The sequence below is a fragment of the Polyodon spathula genome, chromosome 13, assembly GCF_017654505.1.
Source record: "Polyodon spathula isolate WHYD16114869_AA chromosome 13, ASM1765450v1, whole genome shotgun sequence".
Lineage (NCBI taxonomy): Eukaryota > Metazoa > Chordata > Actinopteri > Acipenseriformes > Polyodontidae > Polyodon > Polyodon spathula.
This window is the reverse complement of record NC_054546.1, coordinates 15,707,457-15,732,687: the sequence shown is the minus strand read 5'-3', so window position 1 is coordinate 15,732,687 and position 25,231 is coordinate 15,707,457. Positions and strand designations below refer to the sequence as shown.

At 37.6% G+C, this 25,231-nt stretch overlaps 1 protein-coding gene across 7 annotated transcripts in view; it reads right to left on the bottom strand.

Moving 5' to 3' along the window:
- Positions 1-25,231, bottom strand: part of LOC121325233 (cytoplasmic polyadenylation element-binding protein 3-like) — a 57,684-nt gene that overhangs the window by 319 nt on the left and 32,134 nt on the right. For all 7 annotated transcript variants that reach the window (XM_041267617.1, XM_041267618.1, XM_041267622.1 and 4 more), the window contains 5 exons: positions 21,917-22,006; positions 10,048-10,166; positions 8,703-8,817; positions 6,875-7,056; positions 1-258 (listed from right to left, as the gene is read on the bottom strand). The exon at positions 1-258 is cut by the window's left edge. In XM_041267617.1, coding sequence (XP_041123551.1) covers positions 31-258; positions 6,875-7,056; positions 8,703-8,817; positions 10,048-10,166; positions 21,917-22,006 — 734 coding nt within the window. In that variant the 3' untranslated portion in view covers positions 1-30. The remainder of the gene's footprint in view (positions 259-6,874; positions 7,057-8,702; positions 8,818-10,047; positions 10,167-21,916; positions 22,007-25,231) is intronic.

Genomic DNA, 25,231 nt, shown 5'->3' with positions numbered 1-25,231 from the left:
GTTGGGGGGCCAGGGCTGGTTGCTGCAGCTTCAGCTCCATCGGAAGGAGACATGGCGAGGCCGGTCACCCCCCTCCTTGACCAGGGGCTTGTGGAACTCCCGGCCGGCGCGTGAGTGGATGCTTGCCCAGCAGCACTCGCAGTAATACTGTAGACACGTCACGTTGGCACAAAAGAAGGGGGCGAACTTCCCACCACAGCGAGCACCCTGGCATTCATCACACATCTGGTCATCCAGGACGTATGGCTTTACTTCAACCTGCAGAACAATAAAATAAAATAAAAAAAATACATGAACAACAAATACAATACTCATTTAAAGAGTTTTACTGGGCCCTATTTTGAGCCAATGCAAAGATTTTCTGAAAGGAAGAACTTTAAATTGTAGAAAATTTTGCGATTTATAATTCTCCTTCCAGTTTTTTCTAAAAGAAAATCGAATATATTTTACAGGCAAAAATAAGTATACCGTTGTGTTACTGATGGGAATTCAAACTTGTTTTACATGCAAAGCTGGGTTATAATTGATCATTTATGCAGATTGCTGATGACAGACTGAGAGACCCAGTCCTTCAAAGGGAACACATGAGCAGCCGGACACGCACAGGTTAAACTTTATTTATTTATTATTTTAAAAGGATTTTAGCAACATAGTCACAGACTATGTTTTTTTTTTCTCTCTCCCCCTCCCTTCCTTCAATTGTGGACATACAAATGCTCCTGTTTGGAAGGAAAAGTGAAATGGACAAACATCAGAATTCTGAACAATGCAATTACTAGTAAGACAATGTATAAATGATGTTAAAAATCCATTTCGCCACAGCTTAGATGTAATATTGTTTTCACTAGCCCTAAATGAGAACCAGTGAATACAGGATTTAATTTATACTAACCAAGGCCAAACCAATACCCATGGAAACCAAACTCATATAAACGTCTGCGGTTTTCCAGAGAAGCACAGCTGCCGCACACATCTCAACTACACCCTGACAGCTTAATAAAAGGCTTTCTAATCGCCCAGGAAAATAAAAACCAAGACCTCAATTTCTCCTCAATGTGTGGGTAATAAGCAGTGACTTACAGCAGCAAACACAACACAAAAAAAGAAGGTCTGACATACCAGCTTCACTCAGGGTACAACACTGGCAATTAAACTACTGTCAAATCCCATTACAAACATGGCCTGGCTTACAAATGGTTACCCATGAAAACACCAAGGGGGTTTATGGCCTGGCTTTGGTGCCTTACTAACTGACTGAAACTTGAGTTGTAGAGTCAATAGAGTAGCTTTTATATAGCGCCTTTTATAGTGGCCCACCATCACAAAGCGCTTTACAAGATATGAGACTAGGGTGTGTGAACTATGCATCACCTGCACAGTCGCTTACAACATCTCACCTGAAAGACGGAGCACAAGGAGGTTAAGTGACTTGCTCAGGGTCACACAATGAGTCAGTGGCTGAGCTGGGTTTTGAGCTGGGGACCTCCTGGTTACAAGCCCGTTTCTTTAACCACTGGACCACATAGCCTCCTATGAGACAGCACCCCTTCTATTCCACTGACCTGCTATTAACAACAACACTAGAATTTTGTCTGATTTTTAGGTCACTAGGGAGACAAACCACCATTATTAATATTATTATTATTATTATTATTATTATTATTATTCAAGACTCTAAACTGACATTACAGGATAATAAATGTTGTGCTGGGAAACAGGGCAGTAAATCTCATTGGGGCAACACTGAGGGAAAATGAGAAGTCTTCCTGTTGCTGTGCTAGAGTGTCAGTATGTAGCAGACACTGCAAACAGGCCTGTCAACCCATTGGCCTGAATAATGAATGGCTGCCTTATGAGAGCTCCCTCAAGTGGCACCAAAGAACATACTCAAACATAGGCCAAGAAAAATCAGTTCCCTTTGAAATCCTCTTTCTCTGTCTACCTCCTATAGTTCAGCCCCCCACTCCCCCTCCGGAAAAATGCCAGGGACAATAACCAACATCAATATGGATTAAGCGCCTTTCTCCTATTCTGTTATGAATGAGGCTAAAACCATCTTGGACACTTCTTTTTCATGCCCAAGACTTAACTTATGGATAAAACCTCAGTTGCAGATGTCTAGCCAATAGCCTCATTTCACCTGATAAACCTAAGCAGCCAAGCTACTGAAACCTGGCTGAAGCCTGGATGGTTTACTCCTTATACCAACTACATGTCGGGTAAAGTGAAACCCTTCCAACATCACTTCAAAAAGACAGTGTAAATGGTGATACTGTAACCAAGCAACCATAATGTCTATCAAAAATAACAAAACAGAAGAAAATTAATTTTATGATGTGTTTTTTTTTTTTTTTTTAAACTATGTGAGACATTCCATATACTGTGTACAATACTGTAATATGTAAAATAAACTAGGAAAACTACCAAAGCTATTCACTCCCAACAGTTAGATCTGGCGTGGAGGAAAACCCCATTAAAAAAATGGGTCTTTCTTTAATGTATTTCTAGATTTGGGGGGGGGGGAAATGGTGCAAATTACATTTTAAAATAACACCCAAAAGTCGTATACATTAACATCGCAATGCTGTTTATACAGTATCGTGTCAGCACATTAAACTTACACTTGAGCTCCAATATTCTTTTTCCAAATAGGTGGTGTGGAAATAAGCTGTAAGCTTGAGCAATTTTATGAAAATTACACTGCCCGTTCGCTTTCCTTGACAGAAAAAATAGGTCTGTCTTATTTATTGTCAAAAAAAACCCAAAAAACACTTTACAATATCCCAAGGGAAAGCAACACCAGGTAGATTTCACAACAGATGGTGTATTGCAGAACAGCATTTAAAGCTTTCAAGATTCTTCAAAAATACAAAAAAAAAAAAAAAACTTTTGCAAAGCCCTTCAGTTGCACCTAACCTCATTTCTATTTGGTTTTCATATGGCTAAAATGTTGCTTATATAAAACAGGTCTCCGGCCTCATTATAATCCTGCTTTTTTTTTTTGGTCTGCATCACGATCGATATGATGACATAATCATATTAAATACAGAACTGCATAAGGGGATAGGGATCGGCAATGGGTACACTAGCCCGTTTATCATTCCGGAATGCTTTTATTTGCTTAAATTAACAACAAAAATATTGTTTCACATTATTGTACCTAAACCGAACAAGAAAGGTAGCACCAATAACACCAGTATTTATTTAAAAAATATCATACTTCAAAAAAGCCGCTCCGATGCTAATGCGTTTCATCCTATTGCAGTTTAACTATTAAAGCAAAGAGGTTTTCTACACAAAGATTCAATTTTTTAATTTTTTTTGTCTTTCAGTGCAGCGTCTCTAGAGGAGGAAAAAAAAAAAAAAAAAAAAAAAGCCATGTAGCATTAACGGTCACATTTCTTGAATATTAAAACGGTGGGAATGTCAGCCCATGGATGCAAGCCATTATGGAAATAAATTGTGTTCACATTGAGCTCAAGCAGACATGCCCCCAGACATACTGTCTTCCCCTTGGTCATCTACTACCTGCCCAGTTTCACTACTCTGGCAACCTAAGATAAAAATCAATAGATTTCATCCTGTGTGACTGAAGTAGGCGAATTGATATTTTATATCCAGTAACACAATCTAATGGATGTTAGTTTTCCTGCTGCAGTATATCCATCCAAATGAGTGATCTACTTCTCTAAACCACTTGTAACCTTGAGAAAGGATTAAATAAAGAAAGAGATTCAAGAAATAGAAGTAGAAGAGCCAATCCATTTCTCACAGTGTCTGCAAGTGATAGCCCATTCATAACCGGGTGTATTTAAATGTTTAAAGTTGAAACTAACTGTGGTTTACATTTTGCTTAAAAATACAACATGGCCCAACTAGCATGTTTTTAATGAGAAAGTCTAGCTTTAGTGAAGCATGATCTTGTTGGCAGATGCAAGCAGTTCATTGTGGTCATAATTTGGTATAAATTGGGGAAATAAAGCTAAAATAGCTTGGCTGAAGAATAGGGCACAGATCACTGGGATGTATATTATAGGAACATTTGAAAAGGACCGTCTAGTAATTATCTTAGCAGAGCCACCATGGCTTCACAGACTTGTTACAAATCCAAAAACCTATCCACCATGATTATACAGCCTTGTTTCCTGCATACATTATATAAACAGTAGTTTGAACTGTAAAACTGTTTGGACAAGGAAAAAAAAACGCAAACATTTTTATTGTTAGGTTAATTCCTGGAAAACTGAAAACATTGAACGGATTCATGAATTATTTCGTTAGGGCGGAGAGGGGTTGTTAGCAGATTTTGGAACTACGGTTTCATTCACGTGGATCTCATATCTTTCAACAGAAAAAAGGTCTGCCATGGAAAGTATTGTTGTGTCACAGCTGTCTTCTGGGTCACCAGATAAATGTGCTCTATATCCAAGGATCCAGATCTTACTGATTGCCATTAACAATAGCTATTTGTCAAGGATACTAAACCTGATACCCTAGTCTAAGTGTTCTGTTGCCTTTACAAAGGAGAGCAACTGAACTACAAAAACCATAAGTCTCTGTTATTATCTGCTGTTATGAAAAAGTCAGTCTGATGCAACATGTGTTCTGGCTCTCTCGACCATGTGAGCAGCAGGACACATTCTTTAAAAACCAGGAAGAAAGGAAAAACACGTTAACATTCACATTTACACAGCCCAATTAAATCAACTTCATGCAGGGAGGCCAGAAAGTGCTTTAGAAGCTTTGCTGTCACGCTTATTTCTCTGTAGCAACTTAAAGTACTGAACATTTTCTACTTTCATGAACTGGTTACTTCCACCACGCTGTGCTGCGATTGTGTTTATCTTTGTAGTTTTCATAGTTTTCAGAGTTTGGGAAGGATCTTCCTGTGTTCTCTAGCAAGATGCTTAATACTCTGACAGAACTTATCAAGATACTGCTTTGAAATCAGGCAAGCACCTGTCCCAAAACTATTGTCTGTGTGGAAGCTAAAGGAATTTAGGATAGAGAATTTTTGTTATGATATTTGCAAAATATAGTGGTACATAAATAATTAAATAAAAAGAGCTGTTCCCAATTCCTAACAATTTCTTCAGAAAACTAAGAGTAAAGCCTTCATGACAGAAAAGTTGGTGAATTGTCTCTTCAACACTATGCCAGTGTATAAAGTAGAGGTTTTCAAACTGGGTGGCGCGGTGGGGTTATAGGGCAGACTCTGTGGGCCTCCAGGATGACTGACTTAATCAACTACCCAGGCAGGGATCGTGTTTAATCTGAACAACCCCGTTAAATTTGACCAATCCCCGTCCATAGAGCTTGTGTCTTTTCAGACCTATCGCAGCTCAGAGACTATCGCCCAGCTCTCCTTCATTTGAAAATGCAGTGGCAATGGGTTTTAATATATTTTGTTCAAAAGAAAATCAAAATTACTCTATTTAGATACACCTGCAGTTTATAAATAGGTGTGTGTGTGGTGGGCGGTCTTAGTTTTTAGCTTAATTTACAGGTTTTGCTGCATGCAGAATGTAGAAAACTGACCAATGAGCACACAACATTTTATTAAATACATTTTATAAAAGTTATAATAAAAAAATTGAGCTGGACAAACATGACTACTAATTACTATTAGCAATTGCATTAACATTAATAAAGACTTGTTCTCTTTCTTTATTTCTGCTTTTAAATATGAAAGTAAGAACATGGAGGATTTAAAAGCCTATGTAGTTTTTTCACAGCAAAATGCAGTGAATTAAACTGATTTTTAGTTATTTTTATTATTATTGAATTGTTAATACAGTATTTCACAAACAAACAAACAAACTGAAATGTGTTTCAATGATTGCAGATCAAAGCACTAAGGATGTTACTACTAAAATCAGACTGATAAACAAAAAGGTACACTGTAATAATAAGTACAATCAGTTGAATTTACAGGGTTTGACTGCGAAACAATTAAATGTGCTTTTAAATTTTCCACGCCTTTATCATTTAAATGTGGAATGAAGAACAAAAACAAGTGACTCTATTGATGTTAATACAATTACGAATAGCGATTATAATAAAGTGTAGCCATCTTAAAAATATATATAACTTTATTAAAGATGAGTCGCTTACTTAAATGTTGCATCTTTGCCGCTGTCCCAGCTGCACCGTATTCTGGTAGCACCCACAGCATGCTAATGCTGGCAGGGGATTGGGGTCCGAATGGCATGCCCAGGTTTGGTGAATGAGGATGGAGGACGCGGTTTAATGTAAAGAGATAAATAGGAGTGCATGCCTGAGCACAGTTGTGCGAGTGACTGACAGAAACTGTCTCAGTGAGAGCGAGACCTAAACTGGAATTTAACAGAGAGATTTATTATTTTGTTTTGGCGTGGTCCTTAATTGTTTATTTGTCCTGTGCTATTAAACTGCTGAATTCGAGTACGAAGCTACTGCCTGTGTGGAGCCTGATTTCATTTTACACGCAACGTTACAGTATGTTATTTTAGGAAAATCATATCGTTCTAAATATTCTACTGTTTACTAGAAAGGGGGGCACAGCACAAAAGAAACATCTGAAGGGGGACGCAGCAAAAAAAAGCAGCCCCCTGGTATAAGGGGAGAAAATATTTTCATGCAAAAATCACACATTAAAACACACTTTCCATGCTTTACATGATGAAGATCCGTGTGTCATAGACAGTGAGGCGGATTAGCTCAGGGCTGATCCATAACCGTGAACAGCATCTCATCGAAAGAGACAAGAAACAAGGAAACAGAGAGAGTGTAACTGAATATAAATTCTCTCCACCACTCTGCTACTAAAACAATCTGCTTCTTTCCCTTCCGTTTCAATAACAGCAGTCAGACTGTGCCCTTGCATTCTGCTTACCCGTTTGTCAATGTCATTGTGCTGGAGCTGCACAAAGCGAGCACTGATAGCAGCAATGTAGCTTTGTTGATTGGAGAAAGCCACTCTTCCGGCTCCCTTAGGGTACTTCAGCTCAGGATCGGTGTCAATGCCGGCATAACAGACACCTCCATACAACCGGTCCATGATCATCGCCAGTTCAACTGCAAGACAGAAAATCCCTATGAGCCATCCTGATGTCCATATAAGCACACACACATATACTTATGCAAAATATTTTCTAAAATGTAATTATTATAGTAACTGCACTTCCATCCATCCAAAACCACATGCTTGGCAATTGCTTTCGGTTTTATTTAAAACAGCTGAATTCAGTTCAAAATAATGACACTGGTAGATTGCTACTCATACAGACATTAGTCTACCAGTTAGGTCGACTACCAGTTTTGGAGGTTGACTGGGACTTTTCTGTTCAACTAGTTCAACTATTCGGTACTACCCCTTATAAAACACACTTATACAAGCAATTTGCATATTTCTGGGCATACCAGTAATACAGAACCTTTTATTGCTGGATTACCTGTACTAATACAGACATGTTACAGTAATACATTCTAAACAGGGGAGCAACAATCTGTACTGGGTTGCATGCGTCATAGACATATATGCCAACTTTACAATGCAAGGGTATGGCTGGATGACTTAATTTAGACTGCCGTCTTATCCGAGGAGTAATTTGCAATACAAATTCAGCACCCAGGTCTTAGTCTCCAAAGAGCATGAGGATGACAGAGGAATCCAATTACCATAGCGATTTGAGCATCAGGAATATGACTCATCCCTGCTCACAAAGCAGTTTTGTGTTAAAGCAGAGATGCAGCAATGTTTCATCCTTGACATATATTATTATAAGAACAACACTTATTCAAGCTGATAGTCAGACTGACCCATGTACACAGTCTCTGAGTAGAATTAAACAAAAAAAAAAAAAACTCTCAATGTATGCAGCACAGCTCTGGGAAAGATTTAAATCAATAAATAAAATACCAGCAAAACAGTGAATTACTATAAATTATATTTCAACCTGCAAGATAATTTAATATTTTTTCTAGCTTAGAAAAAACAACCAAAAAGGAAATATATTGCAAATTCATGTGTTCCAGTGACAGATAAACCCCCCCCCCCCAGATATTTCAATACAATTCATTATAAAATATGGTGCCATTACTTTCAATGTATTTAGCACATAAAACGGCAACAAAGAAATTCATATTGACACAACTTCAGATGGTAATCCTATGATAATCCAGCTAAACTCACAATGATTGGCAGAAAATTCTTTTTTAAAAAGTGTAACCGAAGGAACTCTGGCTTGGTGATCATTTTAAAAGCGTCTGAAAGACATTCAGCGTAATTGCTAATGCAAATGTATTCATATCAAGCTTTTCGAAAAGTTGACAAAACAAAGCCGAGTTCAGTTGCTAAGTGAACCCTTGCTGGCAACTTCCTCCAGGCACACTGACCAATCTCTGTTAGATATGTAAGTGAGGTGCCCTCTGCGAACATTCCCATACATTCTCAGATCCTCAAAATGAAGTGCTTGCAACTAAATTACTACAGACTGCATTAGCTGCATTTTTTTTTTTTTTTTGCTTTTGGGCAATCATGCCAACATAAAATACCACTGCAGTAGAAGCAGATATCAAATTTATTACCACCCTTTTGTGTGTTTGTGCTTTCCTCACAAAACAAAAAATGAAGCTGGGATGCAACAGAACTATAGAGCAGACAGAAAACAAGCTGAAAGTGTTGTGGTGCCACCAGGGACTCACTCTCTGTAATCACCTACCAGCTCTCAGAGGTCGAGGAACACCACCTACAAAGATGGTCTTCCGGGGATCCAGGGGCTGAGAACCATCCATTACAAAGTCACTGTCACTCAGGTTCCAAGGTCGGATTTGCACCTGCATGGGAATAAAGCAAACTGCTACAGACTGCCTGATAGGAAGGGGGGCTGACAATGACTGACTTTGTATTTAGCTTGCAAGAAAAAAAAAAATGCTTTTGTTGAATTACATTGTCACTGTAAAAGAGAACTCACAACTATTTTATACTTGTTATCAGCCTGGCAAAAAATTGCTGCAGAAAATGTATTGTCCCCAAGGTTTTAAAATAAATTCCCTTCCTTTTCCCTACCCCATCCCGGCTTTCCACGTTTCATATTTTTTTTTTATTTTTTTTTTTAAACACGTTTTCAGTATTAAAAGGGAACTCTACTATATATTGTGCTTTACAAATGTATCAGTTTAAATGGACACTAATTCCTGCCGACTGATGAAAGGAGAGTGCTGAAGTTTCATATTTAAAATCTAACTGATCAAGGAGGAAGTGACCAAGGATTAAGGTTATTTATTCCTCAGATGATTATTTAACTATCTTTAGTATTTTAAATTTCACAAGGTTAACTGAAAAGTTCTGCATATATTTAGTCTTTCTTAAATCCCGAAGAAAGGTACGCAAGTCTAGGAAAGTATTTTTCTTCAGAAGAAACTCCTTGTACATCCTAGCAAAGACATCTCCACTCTCCCCCCACCCCACTGCATACATCAGGACACAAACTATGAATCTAGGTTATCTTTGCAGAACATATTCGGTTGGTTTCACAGACCCTGGTTATCACTTATCTTGCCTTGTGTTACCTTAGATAACGTAGTCCAAGATTAGTGCTAATCAGGTCTGTGAAAGCCATTGTAAACGTCTTCTAAAGTAAAAGATTTTTGTGAATGTTTTATTTTTTATTACGTATTTGGCCAAAACTAGGCAACTTAAGTTTTTTTTTTTTTTTTTTTTTTTTTAAATCTATTATTTTTCTTGGTGAAGGGAGAGGATTAATGACAGTAAGACAAACACCAACATAGTGTCACCTTCAAGAAACAAACACCATGTTTCTTTGTGTTTGCTCACAGCACTGGAAAGCATCGGGCACAAAAGCCTAATTAAACAGTCTGCCATTTGTTAATAGCTTTCCAAGAGCCTGTGGTGGGGGATCTACAGCTCTGCCCAGTCTCCCCCTCTAAAAAGGTTAATTGTGATGGCGCTGCGTGTATTCCGGTTACAGGAAGGAGGATGCTGGCTATCAAAGCTGCTCAGGCAGATGGCAGGGCCTAGCTGGTTGCCACAGTGACGGTGCTTACCGGTTTGTCCTTGATGGTGGGACTGGAGACACACAGGTAGAGCTTTCCGTCTTCCTCAATACAGGCATCAATCAGAGCTTGGACTGAGCTTTCCTCCTGGAAAAGCAGAAAGGCATAGCCTGGAGAGAGACAGAGATATACAATATTGAGTGAAACACTGAGAAACAATACAATTTATGTAGCGCCATATAGTATCCTGCAAAATTTTTATTTATTTATTTATTTATTTATTTTACAGTAGAATACAAATAAATGTTTAGACAGTAGAGCAAAGCAAGTACTATTAAAAATGTCACAGAAAACCTAGTCTTCAATTGTCAGTAGCATCTTATCCTGTGTAGAAGGTGCACAACAGATGAAGGAATGGCTTCATACAATGAAAACATGGTTAAAAATAAATAATTAAATAAATGTTGTGATGTAGATAAAGACATCAGCCAAAACCTTCGCCTGCTTGACAGTTTAGTTTTACCTCAGAATGATCATTACAATTATGGATGATGTACAGATGTTACAAGAATAAAACCCAAAAGACTATAAGTAACAAATGAGTCACCATAAACCCTTCCCCTCTTCTTTGGAGATATTGGAGTAATGGGGCAGAACTGCATGTTTAAATGTCTATTCAAAGTTGGACTAAATCAGCAAAACTGTTCCCAAGATATAGCTTCACTTCGTAACGAATCACACCCATGATACCCTGCATTTCTCTACATATTTTTTTTTTTTTTTATGAAAATGGATGACAGGGCCTTAGATACCGTGTAGCCTTCTTTAGCTAGTGCTTCTGATCCTCTCAAGCACTTGTGCAGATAAATGTATGTACCAAGTTTCGTCACAAATCGATTACTGGCAATGTAACATATGTACAAAAGGAAGCTTGACTCATGGCGGATAATATTGCACGGGAATAGCATTACAGTTACAGTGCTTTTTATGTCAGCTATCAAAGCTAACAGGCTACAAAATCGCCATACCGAAAGAAAATGGTACTACTCCACAATCCATGTATGCCATCAGTAAGACAGGGAAAGATTAGCACGACAAACAATGCGAGTGGCTTCATTCCTAACAATGGTGTGCTCCCGCAGACTGAGACGTGCACCTCACTCAGCAGGCTTTGTCATTCAACACAGCTTTAAAAAAGTTGTTTTTTGACATTTCAATTGGTCTGCAATTAGTATCATTAAAAAGGTTTATAGAATACCAATATGATGGTCAAAAAGAGCATTTCTGTGTTTTAAGGTGGCTTGTAGCAGTTTATGAAATACATGTCTTAAATACACAGCTGCAACCCCAATTGATAAAAAGACGTCTGTGTAGTGTAGCAATGACTGAAGATATTTAATTTTATATTATAGAAGTATGATTCAAAACGAGAAGCAAATACAATGTACAGAAAGTCTTTCACTAGGGTCTACGATTCAAAATGTGATGCAAACAGTGTACAGAAAGCCTTTTATTAGGGTCTAGGATTCAAAACGTGATGCAAATAGTGTACAGAAAGCCTTTTATTAGGGTCAAAGCAAACCGGAGTAGAGATCAGAGAAGCACAGGGCCCCATACCCCCTGACTTAATGGAATCAGTCATTCTGTGTCAGCTAGTTCATAGGAGCCTTTGTGACGTTTGTTAATCCAAAGTGCCCTGTTCACGTATGACAAACAGGATTTGGATTTCCAAATGAAAGGTAACGACCGAGAGATTCCAATTGTCATATAAAGCTTTACAATAGTCTTGTATGACAGAAACTGACAGTGCTTCAAGCTACACATTCCAAATACAAGCTGCACGTGTCATTAGATACCCCTTTACTTGAAATTGATGGTTTCTGGACAGTTACTTGGATCACCTATATATTGTGCTTGTTTAAATACATTTGCTACAGCAATACAAGCAGACAATTCTTGAAAATCATTAGACAACCCAAAGAGAAAATCTAAACAGTGGGTGCTTTAAACTACTACTACTATATACCAATATTAAAGTCAGTTGCATTTTTATTTTAAATGAATTATCACATTATTATGCTTCAAAAACAACAAGTGACAAACCACGAAACAACCCTCCTGTTGAAACTTTTGTCCACCTTAACTCACTTTTAGTGTTAATCAACAGCTACTGTAACACACCCTGGAAAAGAATTTACAGGCTCTAGCAACGCAACAGTTCATACAAAAAGAGGGTTTGGTGGGACGCTTTGCATGCAAATGCCAGCATTCCTTCCTGAAATGGGTCATTGTGCCAGGGCACCAGTATTCAGCCAAACCTGAACTGGCAGCCACTTGCATCAGCAGCAGGCAAGGAGTGCTGCCCACCAAGCTGAACCAGTGACAGCAATGGAATGCTACCCTTAGCCTTCAGAAAGGCTTCAAATTATCAGCAGCATATGACTGGCTGACGTCTCCCCTTTCAAAGGTCAGAGTGAATTTGAAGCTGCAGACTTTGACCTGTAATTTGAGCTGTGTTGTGACAACGCCAGTCTAGGACCTGTGTTCCAGTAAGACAAACAAAGTAACTCTGGTTTGGAATTTCTAACTCAAAGAAGCCACAAAATATGTGTGTATATAATTTTCTAAACCATTCTAGTTCTTTTTTCTAAAATATCTATCATGCTTTCAGTGTTAAACTAATCACTAATCTGACCAAGTTTTGACCCAGGTTTATCTGCAATAGTCAGTATTTGTATAATTTAAAACAACTCCTCAAGTAGAAAATGCCTGCATTTCCCCTTGACCTGTTTATATGGATCAATTAAAGAATAGATCAGTCATCCTAATTTTTAAAAAATCAGTAATGCCATAGTAAAGGGATATTATATGCATTTTCAGGGGTATCAACTAACCGTGCGATAACCTATCACCAAGTTCAGGAAAAAGCAAAGCTCTTTTACATGCAAGTGAAGACTGAAAGATTTAGCACCTAACCAGGGGAAATGTCATTCAAGGTGGGGCTGTACAACTCGGCAATCTATATTACACACAGCAGCATGAAGTGACCCCAGACATGTGGTTTTCACAAGGATGGAGGTTTGCTTTGAGAAGTATCAACACTAAAGGGTTGTGTTTAAGTCCACAATACCATACTGTTAGAAATTGATCATATGCCATAATATATGAAAACCCAACACTGCATGCATTTCTTTTCATTAAATCATATTTAAAACTATGTAAAAGAAAGACTTTGTCTTCAAATGAACCAAGACAACAGGATACTTGACCTCTAACACCCTTCTGAATTAGTAAAGGAAAGTGGAACAATCTCTAGTGAAGAGGAACATCCTTGCTCTTACTAAATTAGAAATGTAATCGCTTTAGGGCTCACATGACCCTTTCCTTGCTAAAGAAGTACTAAATACAATTACATTTTTTTGGTCGAATAAATTAAAAAAATTTTTAACCTAGTTCCTCAATGGAATATAAGAACTTCAGCAAGTTCCTCATAGCTACATCTGAGCAAGTGTCACCGTTAAACTTTTGAAGAAATAACAATGCTGACATTCCATTGGCTTTTTTCATAGGTTAGGCCTAGAACTGGTTGGTGTGTGATAGCATTTGCCTGCTTTTTGCAAATTGTACTGGTCCATTGAAAGTATAGGGGGGGCAGCAGAAGCAAGCACATAATCCTTGCATTTAAATCATCAAATCTTTCATTATTCATGTCAACTTTACAGCACAAACCAACAAACTTTTTAAAGTCAAATATGCATTGAGGAAAACCTGATATTTATTGCATGCAGCATGATTTGCATTATAGTTCTGTATCATGTTTGTTGGCTGTATCTGTTCTTATTAAAATTCAATATTCTCTGAAAGAATAAACAGATGGGAGCCAAATTGCAGTAGGCAAAGAAAAATAAAAAAAGAGAGCTCCTCAGGGTAGAATGCAGCCAAAGACAATGAACATTGTTCAGACTGTTCAGACAGAAATCTAAATTGTATCCATACAATAAGTAGCTGCGGGGCTTAGTGTTAACTGTAAAGGGGGTTCCATTAGTTGTGTGGAGATACACAAAGCAAGGGATGAATACAAAATCAATATTGACAGCAAATCATGCCTCCAGCTGGGCCTTTATGATCGAGCTCTGTAATCCATGTCGCAGAAGTGTGCTCAACTCCAAAAAGACACAAATAGCACTCCATTGTGCGTGCTCTACGAGATGGGGAGGAGTGAATCAGCAGTGAGATTCACTTTGAAGCAGTGCTGCTGTAGAGAATTGTTTAAGCAGCACATCAAGGGAGCCGGCAGATTTCAAGCACACCAATAGCAGGAGTAAAATGACCATCTACAACGGACCAGTTTAGCAAAACTACAAAATATTTTATAAACAAGGATTTGTGAACATTCTTAAAATATCCTACCAATGAACTGCAATTCACTTCCTGTGCCTTATAACCGTTTCTGCAGTATAAAGGGCCACTTATAAAATGGGAGCAGTGTACTGTTGCTGATTTTCACAACTGAAAGTTCTGCTAAGTAGCCAGTCAACCGTAAAACATTAGGGAAACCCTTGCAGTAAACATTCCAAAACAGATTTCTGAAAGGGAATTTGAATAAACAGATTGTTGCTATAAAACACTAGAGCAATAATAAAATGAATCAAATTTAATTTACTGGCAGTGGTATGCACAATTAGACATACACACACACATAAAACAAGCACGTAGGATGTGCAAAGCGTGTGGCATTGTGCCAAAATGCAGAACCTGAGATTCTGAAGCATTTTTTGACATGCCTGGGTATGGGAGCTGAACAATTTTATTTGCCTTGAAGAGGAAGCCAACACACTAGGTCAATTCTTTCCCTTTTATGGGCCACTTTAGTAGAATGGAGAAAGAAAAAAAAAGTCTACTTCCCAATTCTTCAGTCTTAATTTGGGATCAGACTGCGACAACACACCACAAAAGAAACATTACCATTTTCTTTGCTGTCATATGTTGTTGGTTAGGCTGTGAAACAGTTAAAACAGTCTATTCATTTAAAAAAAAAAAGAACAAGTGGAAAATCTTGCCACAGTCCTGCGATGCAGACATCATAAAGAAAACAAAAACAAACAAAAAAAAAGTATTCTTCTTGTGAACCCTTCTGTTCTTAATCACTCATACCTCTGTCATCGTCATTATTTTAAGTGTGCAATTATTGTTTGGGCTATCTGCTGTTGAGCAAAGCCTGCCTATGCATTGAAACTTTCCTTTATTTGGTAACACTAAAGCTCCTGACTGTTTAGTTTGTTATAAAACCAGTCAGCTGCTTATAAAACATAACACTTGGGCTTCACATTTAAACTTGTCTCAACACCTGTATAGTTCAGACCTGTGGATAAGCAGTTTAAACCTTTTTAGTTTTCAATGGTGTGTCTGAATATTTAAAATGAATTATATAATAGGTTTAGATTTCAACTTAAACCTTGGTCACAGCTTTGTTTCCTGTAGCACAATAAAGCACACTTGCCCAGGCAGATATCGGTTGTTATGCTATGTATATTTTCTAGATGACATTTCAGTTACAAGGTCATTTTGTATTGCTACATGAATAATCAAAACATGTTACATATTTAAAAAATCGTCATTTAAATGCATGAAACTCAGAGGCACCGACACAACAAAATGTAAAAAAAGTCCAAGGGGGTGTGCACTTTCTATAGGCACTGTGTGTGTGTGTGTGTGTGTGTGTGTGTGTATGTATATATATATATATATATATATATATATATATATATATATATATATATATCTCGATATATCCAGGATTGGTCTGATTTTTTTTCTATGATCGGGACCTAACCTTAATGATCTTCCTGGTTAAACATACAACACTCTCCAAGGCTCCTAATACACACACCATTAAAAGTCTTAATGTGTGCGACTTCTTCACACAGGGGGGGTGAAGTTGCCAGGCTCTGTTAAACAGTTTTACACAAAGCACCCACATGATGAAAAACCAAAGGTTCATATAACTAGTCCCAATAAGGAGCCCTTACTGAACTTCAAGGTCTGAAGGACTGACACTATGCCAGACCCGGGTCAATTATAATTGTAACTACAATCACAGCAGCATTGTTTGCTAAAACTGCAATTACCATGCTATTTGTTCAATTACAATTCATTACAATTATGCACTAAAAAACGAACACATCCACACATTAACATGTGTACTTATTTATTCTAAATAACCAAGCAATAATTATAGGTACAAATACAGAAATATTCTGTCAAACAAATGGAGTATAATAAATATGGAACTGAACTCAAAATCTATCAATTATGTGCTATAATTACAATTACACAGATGTGCAAAAGGTTCAACTACATGATATGGTAATTGCAATTAACTACAAATTACACATTTAAAATTGTCACTGACCCCCGGTATTCCCTATGCACTAGCCCTGGTTTCACATCAAAGCAGGTATCCTAGCAGAAGTGACTCAAATACCCCCCCCCGCCCCACAGACACACAGACACACACACACAGTGAAACCAACAGCTCAGAATGAAACACTTGAAAAGCTTATGTTTTCATATTAACTGAACTGAATGTTGTGGTTGTACCTAGACCTTAACCACAGGCACCAGGTTTAAACTGTCAGGCACTAAAGTATAAACATTAAACAGTTTCCAAATCTGAATTATGGCAATGCTATGCAGCCCCAATGGATATGCGTCAGAGTTCACAGCAAGCTCCCCTGGTTTCTGATGTCTGTTTAACATCAAATGCTAACCTTTCAAAATAAGATGAATACTTCCTTGATTTGGACTTTATTTATAGTAGGCCGCTTGCTTCTTCTCCAATGATACGACATCAGCGATTCAGAGGAATGCAGATTTAATAATTCTGCACATGGAAACCAATATAGTTAAAAGGAATGCAGTTTTCGATCTAGAAAATTACACCAGGGCTGTAAATGCCAACAAATGAAAGTGATTGAAACAAAAGCAACGTGGCTGTTCTAGCAAAACCAAAATAATAAAAAAAAAAAAAAAAAAAAAAAGTGTTTAACAAGTTTATAGCAGGTTTACAATTTAACTGTGATTTCTACTTTAAAAGAAAGGTTTCACAGATGTATTCCTTAAATCAAACTGCATGGAGATGAAGCTTCTTGCATAAAGAGCATTCACAATAGGACAATATATATGTTTTATTATAAATTGAAACAAAGTTATCAAAAGGGTGGTCACAGAACCAGAGGTTACCTGCCTATAGTGGAGAAAATACATCTTGATAAGCATATCTTAAAATAGCACACATATGTTAGTGACTCCCAACTAGCCAAGGTGGAGAGGTACAGTATGTTCAGTATGTTCCACTACTAGATTAATTCAAGAAAGGAGAGGCCTTACAGAATATATAAAAACACATATCATCACTGAACGGGGCTAAATGAACGACTCAACAATTATTTTAATTAAGTAGTTATTATAAAAACCAGGAGCCAATTTATGGCATCTCCAGACACAGAACGTGTTGTAATATCAAAAACGTGGAAAAATTACTGACCCAGTTTGTTGTCGACTCAAACATAATTGTAAACTCCATAAACTGTTTGGAGTTGTGCTTACATCACCACCTTGTCATAAGCACTCCTTATATGCAATATGTGCACACGCAAAGTTGTCAGGCAATATTTTAAATTAGGTTTCACGGTAGCAGATTTCCAATGAAAAATAAAAAATAAATTACATTCGGACAGCATTAGGATTTGTTTGCTAACAAGTGAACTGAGTTTGGTAAACTCAACCTAGACTGCATCACAAAACTAAAATTATAATTTGGCACAATTGGCAGACACCAAGTTTAGGATTGAGGTGCACTCACAGAACTAGAGGGATGGCTAATGCCACTGTCCTTCACTTTTGATGAACCTACAATACATCACAATATTTGGCAGAAAAAAAAACACAACATGCAAGTGTCAGACCCTATATTGTGAAAAGAGGACAATCTACTGACCATCTGTTATACAACTGATTTACAATCAAAAGGTGTATGTTTCAATTATTTGAAGTTTTCAAAGGTAGTCTACATTCATAGTATTATTGTCAAAGGATTAGCACTTATTAAAAAGCTGTTCTACAGCATTTGAATACAACAGTATGTCAATTAAAACGTCTTAGTTTGAGTTAATGGACCAACGTAATCGGCAAGTGACAATCTGAGATTTAAAAATGAAAACACACAGGTACTGGGTTTTAGAAAAGTGAAGACCTCAATCTATCACAGGGATTATATTGCATTGAGAGGGTCTTGATTCAGTTTTCATATGCCGATGCATTAATGCACATTGGCCTACTGGGACCATTCACAAACATCAAGAAATCCATTCTTCATGCTAATTCATTTCAGGGACTTTACAAATTGTGACAAAGGACTACTTGAGTGATTATTAGTGACACTAATTTTCTGATTTATTTATTTATTTATTTTTAAAACAGAAAAATCTATAGCCTAGTAATGGATGTTTATTTAAATTAGTAAGCCAAAATACACAACACTAACTGAATTGCAAAGCCTTAACAAGTTATGTTATCAAGTTATCTTATCTATAATCATTGTTATTAAATTGGTCAGTAGTGCTGACCTGTATAGAGCCCCCCTCCCCCTCCCCTCCTGCTTACAGGGATGTTTAAATACATCAGTTTGGTGGAGAGGAGATCCTATTTTGCATTTATTTCCAATTGCTTTTTTTGTTCTGATGTATACAGTAGCAGGGGCTTCTCTGTTTTTCACAGAGTGAAGAGCGCCAAGGAAAGGTGTCACTTTGTGCCTGCAGCTGGAATTACTTTTGGGGAAAATAAACAAGCAATAAGGGTCTGACAATATATGGACAACGAACAAGGCCTATTGTCAAGGCAAACCTCTTAAGGAATTTAGCTGAATTGAACACAAAAGGAGACAGAGGCGATTTAATCTGTTCTAGCTGTTTGTGTGTGTGTGTTGTCCTTACAAGACTAACGAAGATTAACTATTGTGTCATAAATCGTATTAATGCAAAGAGAGGGCGCTTTGTGACTAGGTGGCTTCAAGAAATCAAGGTAAAGTGAAGGTAAGCATGCGTTAAAACAGCTACAAAAACAGCATACTGGGAGTCAGGAACATTATGAGAAGGAAAGGGGAGTAAGTCTTTAGCAGAATATAGCCAACAACTAGCTTGCTAGTTTTCAGTTTCATTTTGCAGTCGGCTTCTATTAAAGCATTTGAGTTTTACATGGCATGTTCAAACAGAGTAGGTTTGTTGTGGTGGTCTGCAGCCAGTTCATTTTATCGGTAAAACCTATTGCTGGTATTTAAATTTGGCCAAAAGGGTACACAGAAGTAGAAACAATGGAAATATGGAACATTCTTAAAAGCAGACGATAACATGTTACAATTTACCTTTAGATTCTTCCTTCCACCCAAACTGCAGAAAGGGAATGCTGCATATTCTTACAGGAAGGACTCATAACGTTGCACATTTTCAATTATTAATTCCTGATAGTGAGCTGTAATTGTGTAATTCTGTAATACCACAGGGCACAGGGGAAGCCAAGTAATGATTGTTAACATGGGCAGTGTTACCGTAAGTCCACCGGCACCTTTAATTGTTGTAGATTGAGCCTGTTTAGCGAATGTGTTTAGTTTATTTTGTAAAATGTCTCCAATTTGATTGCCTGACTGTCACTAACAAACCACAATCAAAAGGGTAAGCAAAAAGTTGCCACTGATATTTAAAAAAGGATTTTAGAGAAGAAACATTTATATAAGAAGATGATAAAGGACATAATGTCATTGCCATTCACTAACCATAGATCTGGAACTTTAAAAACACCAATATGTTTCACCCAGGTTGGGTTTTCAAAATAATTTGTATGGCTAGATTGTTGTTCAGCCTCTATGCACAGCCTGTCTGCTGCTGCATTAAACTGATGTGCTGTTAACACTTGAACAGGGGATTCCAGTATGCCCCCAACTCATGTTGCTATTTCAGTAACGAAAGAGGTGTTTCAGCAGCCTCTTTCTATTTAAAGTCTTGTCCGTGGTAAAGGAAATGGCACCCAGCAGTTGAATTTGTTGCACCAGCAACTCCTAAATGTCCCGAGCTATTTTTATCTGGCAGAGAAGGTTATTAATCAGGGATTTAACTTCACACTTTTAACCACTTCAAAACATGCTTGAAGCAAAGACTGAAAAAGAAATAGATTTAACTGCAGTGTAAAAAAAAAAAAAAAAATAGGCAGTGAGGTTTTAAGTTTCTTTATGTAGTGTGAAGCCCCCTCCTGTTCTCTAAACTGGTTTGCCTTTTAATCTTTCTATCTGGATTCTTGCAAACCCTTATAGAACTGTAGGAAAGGTAGCTCAATATTACAGGCAGTTTTTGTAGCAAAGGTAACAGAAATAGCAAACCAGTAAACAACTATTGTCACTGACATCCCACATTGTACTGTTGGGAGAGTTTATCAAAAGTGTATGCAGATTTTACGTCAATCCACTTTTTAACCACTCGGTATATAAAGAAAGAAGGCAGTGTTAATCAAGTCTGTGCAGAGAAATGGCTGGTCAGTCCCTCCCCATACACAAATATTTTCTTTCTTTGTACCTTTATGTATCTAAACTCTATTTTACCTTTATGTAACTAAAAACTCACAAATAAATATTTCTTGTAAACCAAAAAAAAAAAAAAAAAAAAACAGATATTGATGATATAATATCACTTATGACATCACTATTTCACCCCCTCTCCCCTCACCCTCCAGGTTCTGAAAGACCAAACACACAGATCTGTTCACTGCTCTGATAAATTAGGCCTCCATGGCAGTGCAGTGTGATAATAGGGAGGCAGCTGGCATGCCACAAAATGTGCAGATTACATACTTTAGTAAAGATAAACCATTAGCAGCTGTTGATGTTCAAGCCAATGCTCCTACCTACTGCCTTAAAATATTACAATCATTACTTTACCATATTAATATTATTGCTGCCCCGTGAATTTTAGATTCAATTTTTTTGCACTAAAGCCTTAAGCTGAAAGTGAGTACATCTCAGCATGGTAAAATTATTGAAGTGAAGGGGATGCTTCAAATGGCTTGCATACTTCTGTCTTATGCCTAAATCTGTTATGTAGACATGCCTGAAGAGGGCTGGATAGTCTTGTGAAGGTTATCCCTTCCTTCATGTGATAATGTGTGACATGGAAAGCTACATTTAACAGCCCTGGGAATACGTTTCATAGTTTGTTTTTTTTTCTTTCTTGTCTCTTTCTGCAAGATTGGAGATCGGAAACACACAAGGCTGTAAGGGGTCTCAAAGGAGATTTGAGGGAACAAAGGAACTGAAGTGTTAATACAACAGTCACAAGATGTTAATTATTTGCAGAGCACATGGTTCTCCAGATGGCTTCCCGGTTTCTAAACTGAAAGAGTTTTGGATCACAGTCGCTGGCTCCAAGTGGATTTAGCATTGGCGCTTCTTCAGAGAGGTGATATTTTCTGACCTCTGCAGCTTATACATTTAAAACTCCCCTTGTGTATGGAAGCAGATTAGATACTTATTTATCACTGGTCCCCCATCCAAAAGAAGTATGAGTTGGTGAAAGACCTTATTTTAAGCCCTATGGCTTTTCATTTTCGTAACCTTTAAATCAAGGGGTGGAAAACTGGCCCTTTGAACTACTGAAGAAAACAGAGAACATTTCTCAAATTTCACGCAAGTGTTTCACCAGGAGGATTTAAGTGATAAGCTTCAGTATATCTGAATACTCTTGTGATATAGACAACACAGAACTACAATGGAATCACTGAAGGAAATTTAAAAAAAAAAGAGGTGGTATCAACAAAAACAAACATATATCCAGCTTGCTACAAAATAAGCTGTAGGTCTAAACTATTATACACTTACCTTTGGGTGGAAAGTAAGATTTGCTTTCAGCTTTGTGTGGCCAGTCCACCACGAGATGTCCATAGCGACGAAAGCTGGTAGTGATTTCATCTGGAAGGAATAAGAAAATAAATGCAGGTATACAGTAAATGCGAGCAGTTAAGTGAATGGGTAGGTTTCCTTTTAAAATGCAAATTACAGCTTTTCGCAGCATTCAGAATCTGAATTCCAGCGTTAATTACATTTCCAGTATGAGTCCACATTGTTTTTTTCTCCCCACCCCTGGAGAAGAGCTAGAAGATTACCTTCAACCAAAGCGATTCAAATAATACATTTAATGCTTTAGTTTATTTAATGGGGTGCATTTTGGATTAAAAAGAGATGACATTATGACAAACAATGCAAGATAAGTCTTTCCCAATGCAGTATTAAAGTCTTACAAACAAAAATGTATTTAAAAACCGGACTGAACCCAGCCAGGGTTTAATCTTTAAAACTTTGAAGTGCATTCAGCACCCAACCTGCAATTGTCTCAGGAACATAGAAAACACACAATAAAACTTAAAAGGGTTTTTTCTTTGGCGATAAGCATAGGCTGTGTACTTTAATGCATTACAATTACCCCTGCTGTGCTAATGAGCGGAACCCATCTGGATTTTATTATCAAATCATTCTGTAATCAATAGGCCGAGCACACTGTAGCTATTTCATTTGGGTCTGAGCGGTAATAGTTTGTGTTTCTCACAAAAGATTAATAAATATATATATTTATATATATATATAAATATATATATATATATATATATATTATCTATATATATATATATATATATATATATATATATATATATATATACACACACACACACACACACACACACACATATAAAAAATATACAAATATACACACACATACAGCTCTGGAAAAAATTGAGACCATTGCAAAATTATCAGTTTCTCTGGTTTTACTATTTATAGGTATGTGTTTGGGTAAAATTAACATTTTTGTTTTATTCTATAAATTACTGACAACATTTCTCCCAAATTCCAAATAAAAATATTGTCCTTCAGAGCATTTATTTGCAGAAAATGACAACTGGTCAAAAGTTCATATTCATTTCTAAACAACACAATACTAATGTTTTAACTTAGAAAGAGTTCAGAAATCAATATTTGGTGGAATAACCCTGATTTTCAAGCACAGCTTTCATGCATCTTGGCATGCTCTCCACCAGTCTTTCACATTGATGTTGGGTGACTTTATGCCACTCCTGGCGCAAAAATTCAAGCAGCTCGGCTTTGTTTGATGGCTTGTGACCATCCATCTTCCTCTTGATCACATTCCAGAGGTTTTCAATGGGGTTCAGGTCTGGAAATTGGGCTGGCCATGACAGGGTCTTGATCTGGTGGTCCTCCATCCACACCTTGATTGACCTGGCTGTGTGACATGGAGCATTGTCCTGCTGGAAAAACCAATCCTCAGAGTTGGGGAACATTGTCAGAGCAGAAGGAAGCAAGTTTTCTTCCAGGACAACCTTGTACTTGGCTTGATTCGTGCATCCTTCACAAAGACAAATCTGCCTGATTCCAGCCTTGCTGAAGCACCCCCAGATCATCACCGATCCTCCACCATATTTCACAGTGGGTGCGAGACACTGTGGCTTGTAGGCCTCTCCAGGTCTCCGTCTAACCATTAGACGACCAGGTGTTGGGCAAAGCTGAAAATTGGACTCATCAGAGAAGATGACCTTACTCCAGTCCTCTACGTTCCAATCCTTATGGTCTTTTCCAAACCTCAGCCTGGCTGTTCTTTGCGTCTCATTGATGAAGGGCTTTTTTCCAGCTTTGCATGACTTCAGCCCTGCCCCTAGGAGCCTGTTTTGAACCGTCCTCGCCGTGCACTTAACCCCAGCTGCCATTTGCCATTCTTTTTGTAGGTCACTTGATGTCATCCTACGGTTGCTGAGTGACATTCGAATGAGTTGGCGGTCATCCCGGTCAGTGGAGAGTCATTTTCGCCCTCTGCTCGGTCTGTAGCTTTGTTGTCCCCAATGTGTCATGCTTGACCTTGTTCTTATGAACTGCCGTCTTTGAAATTTTAAGGATGGAAGCAACCCGACGCTCACTGTATCCCTCTGCCAGTAAAGCCAGAATTGAACCCTTCTTTTCCTCACTCAAAACTTTCCTTTTCAACTCTTTGGGCATGGTCAATAGTTATTTTTTGATTCCAATTACTTTTGAGGTACTACTAGCACTGTTTTGCCATCTAGCTGGACCTATTGCAAGAGGATAGTGATGACCACAGGAGTGGTTTTTATACTTTTCCTCATTAAATAAGATTTGGTTCAAGTGATCCCCTAATCAGTACCTCATTCAGTAGAATGAGGTATGCCTGTGTTGGAATTCAACAGACACTGGAATGGAATGGCTGCCATATAAGTAGAGGTGCTGATTTAAGAAAAATTTGCAGTGGTCTCTTAATTTTTTCCTGAGCTGTATGTATGTATGTGCATGTGTGTGTGTGTGTGTGTATATATATATATATATATATATATATATATATATATATATATATATATATATATATAGCCAATGGCACTGGTATAGTCAGGTGCTCTGTAGACAGACACCTTAATCCTGACCTGAACTCCAGCTGCCATTCAGTCCTGGACCTTCTTTCATAAAGGCTTAGCATGTTATACAAACTAGTCATGTTTTACATCATCAATAATAGATGTCACTATACTGAACAGCTGCTTAGTAGAACCCTCCCTTTGCTTTATATACTATAACTAATAAAGGTTTAGTTGTATGCATTGCATAAGCTATAAATGACTTTTATTTTTACCTTTTACTTCATAGGTGAACATTTCAGTGATTTTATTAATGTGACACAGAACTTTTAATTGATTCAATCAATATACAGCTGTGTACCAACTGTAAAGATGCCATCTGAAAATGTGTGCTTCGTATCATTGATGTAGCCACAGATTAAACAATGAGGCAGTGCAAACAGCTCATTTTCAATGGACAACACCGGAAATGGATCATGACCGAGATATAGAACAGCTGTGTACCTGCTGTAATGACACCATTCACTGGCTTCACAGGCCCTGATTAGGTTCACACACTGTGGTAGCTTTGTGAAATAACTAGCACAAGAGAGCTATTACTTGTACAATGCCCACGATCGCACTTGAATAAGAGAATCGCAGTATACAGTTATGTACTGAGTATGAAGCTGAAACAGAGTCTCAGTATTCCAATCTGCTATATTAGGTCACAGGTAAAGATGCCGTTAGATTTTGATAGGGCCCAGGCTATTCCAGGTTCTCT